We start from the raw sequence: 9,667 nt of genomic DNA, 5'->3' as shown, positions 1-9,667 counted from the left end.
AGTCGGATATGACTGAGCGACTGAACTGAACTGAACTGATTACATTTTCTACTTTCTTGTTGACTATTAGATCTACTTCATTTCTTCTAAGGGATTCTTGCCCACAGTAGTAGATGTAAAGGTCATCTGAATTAAATTCATGCATCCCAGCCCACTTTAGTTCAGATTCCTAAAGAGTCGATGTTTCCTTTTGCCATCTCCTGTTTGACCACTTCCAATTTTCTTTGACTCATGGACTTAACATTCAAGGTTTCTATGCATTATCATTCTTATAGCATTGGACTTTACTTTCCCTACCAGACACATCCATAACTGGGCATTGTTTTCACTTTGGCTCAGCTTATTCATTCCTCTGGAGATATTTCTCCACTCTTCTCCAGTAGTATATTGGGCACATACTGATCTTAGGAGTTCATCTTTCAGTTTTGTATCCCCTTGCTTTTTCATACTGTTCATGGGGTTCTCAAGGCAAGAATGTTGAAGTGGCTTGCCATTCATTTCTTCAGTGGATCATTTTTTTGTCAGAACTCTTCATCATGACTCATCTGTCTTGGGTAGCCCTACATGCCATGGCTCATAATTTCATTGTGTCAGATAAGGCTGTGATGTATGATCAGTTTGGTTAGTTTTCTGTAATTGTCCTATTCATTCTGTTTGCCCTGTGATGGATAAGGATAAGAAGTTTGTGGAAGCTTCCTGATGCTAGGTACTGAAAGTGAAAGTGAAAGTGAAGTCACTCAGTCCTGTCTGACTCTTTGTGACCCCATGGACTGTAGCCTATCAGGATCCTCCATCCATGGGATTTTCCAGGCAAGAGTGCTGGAGTGGATTGCCATTTCTTTTCCAGGGGATCTTCCCAACCCAGGAATCAAACCCAGGTCCCCTGCATTGCAGGCAGACACTTTACCGTCTGAGCCACCAGGGAAGCCCTACTAGGTACTGGTTGTGGGCAAACTGGATTTTGCTCTGATAGGTGGGGCCTTGCTCAGTAGAATTTTAATCCAATTTTCTGTTGATGTGGTACTGTGTTCCCTCCCTGTACTTTGGCCTGAGGCAAAACTATGGTAAGAGTAATGGCAGTAATGGCGACCTCTTTCAAAAGACTTATGCCAGCACCATGTGGCTCCCAGGACTGTTGAAGTCAGTGCCCCTTACCCTGCAGCATGCCACTGTTGAGCTATGCCTTCACCAGAGACTCCTGGACACTCACAGGCAAGTCTGGCTCAGTCTGCTCCTTTCTCCTGGGTCCTGGTGTGCACAAGATTTTGTTTGTGCCATCCAAATGTTTGTTTCCCCAGTCCTGTGGACGTTCTGTAGTCAAATCACACTGGCCTTCAAATTCCCTCGGAGTTCACAGTCCCTTTGCAATCCCCAGGTTGGGAAATCTGTTCTGGCCCATAGAACTTTTGTAACACTGCAAGAACTTCTTTGGTATTACTTTTCTCCAGTTTGTGAGTCCTCTGCTCTGTGGCTCTATAATGGGGCTAATGGTAATCTCCTCCAAAAGGTCTTATGCCACATGTTGTGCCTCCCAGGTCTGCTGTAGTCAGAGACCCTGTCCCTGAGGCAGGCCACTACTGGCCTGTGCCTCTGCAGGAAACACTCAAACACTCAAAGGCAGGTATGGCTCAGTCTCCTGTGGGGTCCCTGGGTCCTGTGCACACAAGGCTTTGTTTGCACCCTTCAAGCATCTCTGGCCTGTATAAGGTTTGATTCTAAATGAAATTTTGCCCCTCCTACCATCTTGTTGGGGTTTCCTCTTTTCCCTTGGATGTGAGGTATCATATTTTGGTTGGATCCAACTTCTTGCTGTCGATGATTGAATGAAGCACAAGCTGGAATCAAGATTGCTGGGAGAAATATCAATAACCTCAGATACATAGATGACACCACCCTTGTGGCAGAAAGTAAAGAGGAACCAAAGAGCCTCTTTGAGAAAAGTGGAAGAGGAGAGTGAAAAAGCTGGCTTAAAACTCAACATTCAAAAAACTAAGATCCTACATCCAGTCCCATCACTCCAGGGCAAATAGATGGAGAAAAAATAGAAACAATGACAGGCTTTATTTTTCTTTGACTCTAAAATTACTGCAAATGGTGGATGGAGCCATGAAATTAAAATACCCTTGCTCCTTGGAAGAAAAGCTATGACCAACCTAGAGAGCATATGAAAAGCAAAGACATTACTTTGCAGACAAAGTCTGTCTAGTCAAAGCTATGGTTTTTCCAGTAGTCATGTATGGATGTGAGAGTTGGACTATAAAGAAAGCTGAATGCCAAATAATTGATACTTTTGAACTGTGGTCTTGGAGAAGACTCTCGAGAGTCTTGGAGTGCAAACAGATCAAGCCAGTTAGTCCTAAAAAAATCAGTCCTGATATTCATTGGAAGGACTGATGCTGAAGCTGAAGCTCCAATACTTTGGCCACTGGATGTGAAGAACTGATTCATTGGAAAAGACTTTGATGCTGGGAAAGGTTTAAGGTGGGATGAGAAGGGGACAACAGAGAATGAGATGGTTGGATGGCATCACTGACTTGATTGACATGAGTTTGAGCAAGTTCTGGAAGTTTGTGAGGAACAGGGAAGCCTGGTGTGCTACAGTCCGTGGGTCACAAAGAGTAGGACACAACTGTGAACTGAACTGACAAATTGTATTATTAAAATATTTTCTAACTGTTTTGTTGTATATCTAAATATAATTTATTTTCACATTTAATCTTATATCTATATTTTGCTAAATTATCTTATTAATTGTAATTGTGTGTCTATAGGTATTATGGATTTTCTATATAAACATGATGTTATGCAAATAATAACAGTTTTATTTCTTTTTTCCCCTATTCTTGACATTGTGTTTATATTTTTTCTTTCCTTATTGCACTAGCTAGAACCTCCAGTAAAATATTACATTGAAGTTGACTAGCAGATATCCTTTTGTTGTTCCTGAGCTTAAGGGGAATATTTCTAATGCTTCAGTATTGAGTATTTGTATTTTCTCTAGTTTTCTGTATATATCCTTTATCAGGTTAAGGAAATTTCTTTCCAATTTTTATTTGCTAAAATTTTACCATTAATTTGTTAGACTGCATATTGAAATATTCATATAATTTTCCTTTCTTTATTTTGATGTGTTAATGTGGTGAATTCCAAATGTTTAACCTGAATTAAATCCTGTTTGATTGTGGTAGAGTACCCTTTCTATGTATTGAATTAGATTGAATATTTAAGGATTGGGGTATTTATATTTATGAGAGATATAAGTCTGTGATTTTTTTTCTGTTAATGACCTCATCAGATTTTGGTATCAAGGTTATGTTCTTTTCATAGAATAAATTGATAAGTCATTCTTCTTTTTCTGTTCTTTGGAAGATTTTTTTAAATAATTGTTACTTTCTCTTCCTTAGGTGTTTGGGAGACTTAATCAATGAAGACATCCACACCTGGAATTCTCTATGTTGGTACGTTTTTAATGATCAAACAATGTCTTTAGTATACATACAGTAATCCATATTTTCTACTTAACCTTGTTTCAGATTTCATATTTTTTAAAAAAGGAATTTGCCTATTTCATCAAAATTTTCAATATATTAGCATAAAGTTTTTGCTTCTTTCATTTCTTTCTGATGATAATTTTATTATTTTTTCCTCTTATATATGTTGGCTTTATTTTGCTGTTCTGTTTTTAGATTCTTAAACTACATATTTAAGTCCTTGACTTTTCAGCTATTCCTCTTTTCTAATTTACAAATTTAAAGTTATAAAGTTTTAAATAGGTTTTTACATCCCACAAATATTTCAATACTGTATTTACCTTATGCTCTTCAATATATTTTTAAAATATTTTCTAGTTTCCATTGTAATTCATTCTTTGATCCATAGATTGTATTTTTAATTTCCAATTGTTTAGATATTTTTGTTTCTGTTGTTGATTTCTAGCTTTATTCAATTGTGAGCAGCAGACATATGCCATATGATTTAGTACTTTGATACTTGTTGAAACTCACTTATTGCCTAGCCTATGGTCACTTTTGTTAAATGTTCCATGTGAACTTGAAAAAAATGTATAGTATTGTGCAGTTATTTGGTGTAATGTCTTTATATTATGCCAACTTTTGTCAATCATGGTATTCAACTTTTCTATATCTCCACTGTATATTCTTTTCTTCTTGTTCTATTAGTTATTTAAATAAATATGCTGAAGTTCCCAACTATAATTGTCAGTTTGCACATTACTTTTCCTTTTATAAATTATAGTTTTATGGTTTTTAGAGCTATGTCAGTGGGTACATGCATATTTACAATTACTACATCTTTCTGTTGGATTAACCCCTTTACCATTATAAAATATTCCTGTTTATTTTTACGTATCTTAAAGTTAACTTTGACATTAGTTTAACTCCACAAGCTTATTATCCTTTAAGGTACACAGTGTATTCCTTTTCCATTAAAATCAAAAAAGAAAAAAATCACGTTCTCATATTTTACCTTTATTATAATCCACTGTGCAGATTCATGTTTTAAGTGGTGTACTTAGTCCATATACTTTTCTGTGGTAAGAAAATTAACCATGAGAACTACTCAACAAATTTTTAAGTGTAAAACACAGTATTGTTAATTATAGGCCCAGTGTTATGCAGAAAAGCTCTATAACTTGTTGATTTTAGCCTATTTGATTTTTTAAATTTTATTTATTTTTGGCAGCAATGGGTCTTTCTTGGGTTTCCCTGGTAGCTCAGGTGGCAAAGAACCCACCTACAATGTAGGAGACCCTGGTTCGATTCCTGGGTCAGGAAAATCCCCTGGAGAAGGGACAGGATACCCACTCCAGTATTCTTGGGTTCCCCTGGTGGCTCAGAGAGTAAAGAATTTGCTGCATTGTTGCTGCATGCAGGCGTTTAGCTGTGGTGAGCAGGAGCTACTCTTGTTGGGCATGAGCTTCTCACTGCAGTAGCTTCTTGTTACAGACCACAGGATTTAGGTGCACAGGCTTCAGCAGTTGTGGCAAACAAACTCAGTAGTTGTGGCTCACAGGCTTAGTTGTTCTACAGCATGTGGAAACTTCCCAGACCAGGGATCAAGCCTGTGTCTCCTGCTTTGGCAGACAAATTCTTACTGCACACCAGGGAAGTCCCCAGTCCATTTGTTTTTAATGTAATAGCTTTATGTTTGGATTTACATCTATCATTTTAGTTTTATTATTTGTCCCATGTTGTTGTTCATTTATCCTTTTTTGCTTTCCTTTATATTAATCAAACATTTAAATTATATTTCCTTTTCTATTATTTTATTTATACAATTTTAGTTATTCTTTAGTGGTTATATTTTAATTTATAGAACTATATCATAAATTCATATCTTTACAACTCCCAGGGAATCAAGCTTCTTATAACACCTTAACTCCAATTATTTCACCAATCTTTATTACCATTATAAACTTTGAATTTAAATTTATAAATTTTATTTTAAGCTTACCAGATTATCATTATTATGTGTAAATACTTAATATTCATGTTCTGCACCCAAATATGTGCTGTTTTATGCTCTTTATTTTATCTTAAGTATGTATTATCTTAGGCCATTTCCTTCTACCTGAAGAATTCTTACTTGCATTTGTTTTAGTACTTTCTGCTACCCATACATCTCTCACAAATTTGTTTTATTTTAATATAAAAACAATGTGTTTATGTCACACTCACTTTTGAAAAATATTTGTGCTGTGATAAAAATCTTAAATTGTCAGTGTTTTTCGTTGTTGTTGTTTTTGTTTTTGTTTTGTTTTGTTTTTTTGAGAACTAAATATGCCTTCCATTCTCTTCTGACTTCTGTCACTAATTTTCCTCTTTATTTCAAAATATAGGTTCAGGTCACTTATGTAACAAAACTGTATGCACACAATCATTTCTTGCACTAAGATGTACACTTTGGAATGAATAAAAATTCTCAGGATTTTAACTTTATTAAAGCCCTAATGATTTGAGACTGAGGCCACTTGTATATAAGGCAGTAAGTCACTTCAATAGTGTCCAACTCTTTGTGACCCTATGGGCCATAGCCTGAGAAGCTTCTCTATCCATGGGATTCTTCAGACAAAAATAGTGGCAGAAATCTTCCCAACCCAGAGATTAAACCTACATCACTTTCATGTCCTGAATTGGCAGGCAGGTTCTTTACCACCTGGGAAGCCCATATACAAGGTAGAAATGTTGTGATATTTGACTGTTTTCCCATTTCTCATTGTTTCTTTATTGTCTTCTCTAGTGTTTTCCAAAATGAGATGTACATGCAAGATAATCAATTGGAATATGTGAACAGGATATTACAACTTCAATTTATGTAGTTTATTTCATCTCTTAAAATTTTCTATCTTAATGTGTACTTTATAAGGTATATTATTACAGCAGAATTTGAATTATCCACACATCACACATATTGAGTCATGCTCAAAACAAAGTTTGAAGAGGATTACTTTAGACTGTAGCAAAGAAGTAAAAATCAATACAGGTGCAACGTATTTTTCCCAGAATGTGAAGTCAGTGACCCAACCAGAATTTCAAACTTTCAAACTTTTAAGTTTTCAGGATCCCAGGCCATTTAACCTTCTATCTATGCTATAGAATAAATGTGGTTTCAATACAGATGAATAGACCATTGATCTATTTTTTTGAAAAAGCAAACATCACAAGCTTGGGCAATTTCATAAATTATGAAGTTTTCTTTTTCAGGACCATGAATTCATACATAAAACTGAGCATGCTTCATAACTAGAACTGAGTGTCCAAACAACCTGTGAGAGTTTTTAGATAGACTTGATTGAGCCACACCTAGAGACTCTGGGTTGCAAAGAGTCAGACACAACTGCAGTGACTTAGCACACACAAGTACAACCTCAGAATTAGCAATGGTCACAATCTACTGTTCCTGCTAATTAATAAGGAAGTAATAGTTAAATAAAATAAATTTTAAAAAGATAAAAATTTTAAAATTAAAAACATTATACCATGTATATCTTCGATAGACAACACAATCATTACAAAATTAAATGAATACTTTCCAAATGGAAGATACCGTGGACCAATTTCCCCATGTATAGCAGCAACTCAAAATACAGATCAACACTTAATACATTCCCCTCTCACACATCATTAGTGGTTGAATTTAAGTACTAAGAATATTAAAACGTGGTTCAGTTCAGTTCAGTTCAGTTCAGTCGCTCAGCCATGTCCGACTCTTTGCAACCCCATGAATCTGAATCGCAGCACGCCAGGCCTCCCTGTCCATCACCAACTCCTGGAGTTCACTCAGACTCAAGTCCATCAGGTCAGTGATGCCATCCAGCCATCTCATCCTCTGTCGTCACCTTCTCCTCCTGCCCCAATCCCTCCCAGCATCAGAGTCTTTTCCAATGTGTCAACTCTTCGCATGAGGTGGCCAAAGTACTGGAGTTTCTGCTTCAGCATCATTTCCTCCAAAGAAATCCCAGGGCTGATCTCCTTCAGAATGGACTGGTTGGATATCCATGCAGTCCAAGGGACTCTCAAGAGCCTCTCCAACACCACAGTTTAAAAGGATCAATTCTTCGGTGCTCAGCCTTCTTCACAGTCCAACACTCACATCCATACATGACCACTGGGAAAACCATAGCCTTGACTAGATGGACCTTTGTTGGCAAAGTAATGTCTCTGCTTTTGAATATGCTATCTAGGTTGGTCATAACTTTTCTTCCAAGGAGTAAGCGTCTTTTAATTTCATGGCTGCAGTCACCATCTGCAGTGATTTTGGAGCCCAAAAAAATAAAGTCTAACGCAGTTTCCACTGTTTCCCCATCTATTTCCCATGAAGTGATGGGATCAGATGCCATGATCTTCGTTTTCTGAATGTTGAGCTTTAGGCCAACTTTTTCAATCTCCATTTTCACTTTCGTCAAGAAGCTTTTTAGTTAAACATGGTAGGTTGTCTTCAAATTTTATGTAGTGAATTTAGAAGATATATGGTTCATACTGATTTATATGTTTTCATTAGAAAATTGCAGGGGAACTAATTTTATTTATTGTTCTATATAATTAAATATTTTACATGTTATAGAATTTTTCAAATTAGTGTTTTTTTTACTAAGTTAAATTTGTCATTAGTAAGTTTATTTAGATATGCACATAAGATTATATTTCCTTCTCTTTACCAAGTTTTTTTTAAATAAATTTATTTATTTATTTTAACTGGAGTGTTTTTATTTCAGTTTTGATCTGTAGTCTGTTTTTATTCAAGTTTCTGATGAGAAATACAGTCATATACATCTATAACTTGATTTAAAGGAAGGGAATTGTGGATTATAGGTAGACAGTCTTAAATAATGGAATTCAGAGAACACATCAAATTTCTGATAGTGTTACTATTAAAAGCATTTTAGTAATAATAGTCACTATTGTTATTATTATCAGACATAGTACAAATCCAATTAAAACATTTTCTTTTTTAAACAGGCAAGAAATAACCATCAAAACATATGATAATTCCATACCAAGTAAGAATTAAAATTATATTTGAAAACAATTTTAAGGAAATGACTTGTCTCTTCCATTCAATGTGATAAAGCATAAAAAAAAACCCTGAGATTTTGTTAAAATCTAAGAGAAGCATGAATATTGTGTGTGTGTGTGTGTGTGTGTGTGTGTGTGTGTGTGTTTAAACTATTTCTATAGTCAGAAAGAAAAAAGTTGACAGTTCATGTGTTGAACAGCTAAAGCTTTAGGAAATTTCTTAATATATTGAGTTGAAATCTACCTGCACTGCTACAAATTTATCCATTGATTCTAGCTATTCCCTTAGGAAACAAAGACGTCTCTGACATTGTAATTAAGAGCATGAACTCTGGAGCCAAATTATCTGTACTTGAATCTTAACTCTTATGCTAAATTTATGATTTGGGGGCAAGTAATTTAACCTCTCTAGGTGCTTTATTTTTCTACATCTGTAAAATGGAGTCAATATAAATTATATTAACTAATTCAAAGTTTTGCAATGACTAAGAGTTGATATATATAAACTACTTAAAACACAGTCCAGCATATAGCAAGTGCTATATATGTTTTAGCAGTTGCAGCTATCATATTACTACTATTACTACGCTTCTTCTACTCTTTTATGTAACAACTCTTTAAATATTTGAGTATAATGATCACATCTCTTGTTAATCTCCAGAAGAACTATCTAAACTATCCCACTTTTCTTCTTTTGATAGCTTCCAGATAGCTTGATCCTCCTGATCACTCTATTCTGGGTGCCCTCAAATGTGTACATGCCCTTTCTTTTTTTTTTTTTTTTCAATTAATTTTTAATTTTTTTCATTTTAATTGGAGACTAATTACTTTACAATATTGTATTGGTTTTGCCATACATTGGAATTAATCTCCCATGGGTGTACATGTGTCCCCCATCATGAACCCCCTCCCACCTGCCTCCCCATCCCATCCCTCTGGGTCATCCCAGTGCACCAGCCCTGAGCACCCTGTATCATGCATCAAACCTGGACTGGTGATTCATTATACATAAGATAATATAAATGTTTCAATGCCATAAAGGTGTCAGAAATGAATGAAGCATTTCGGTCTGTGGCCCTAATTTTTATGGCTTGGAATGTCATTGAGGTTAGATGAGGAGAAACATAAACACT

The 9,667-nt window shown here is 35.5% G+C and overlaps 1 protein-coding gene across 1 annotated transcript in view; it reads left to right on the top strand.

The window, feature by feature from the left end:
* The first annotated feature begins 1,117 nt into the window (after positions 1-1,117).
* The window catches only part of CYLC1 (cylicin 1), a 32,870-nt gene continuing 24,320 nt past the window's right edge, over positions 1,118-9,667 (top strand). The window contains exons 1-2 of the mRNA XM_068963185.1: positions 1,118-1,212; positions 8,436-8,518. Coding sequence (XP_068819286.1) covers positions 1,118-1,212; positions 8,436-8,518 — 178 coding nt within the window. The remainder of the gene's footprint in view (positions 1,213-8,435; positions 8,519-9,667) is intronic.

Source organism: Capricornis sumatraensis, chromosome X (genome assembly GCF_032405125.1).
Source record: "Capricornis sumatraensis isolate serow.1 chromosome X, serow.2, whole genome shotgun sequence".
Classification (NCBI taxonomy): domain Eukaryota; kingdom Metazoa; phylum Chordata; class Mammalia; order Artiodactyla; family Bovidae; genus Capricornis; species Capricornis sumatraensis.
Note: the sequence above shows the minus strand (reverse complement) of the source record. Positions and strands in the feature narration are given on the sequence as shown.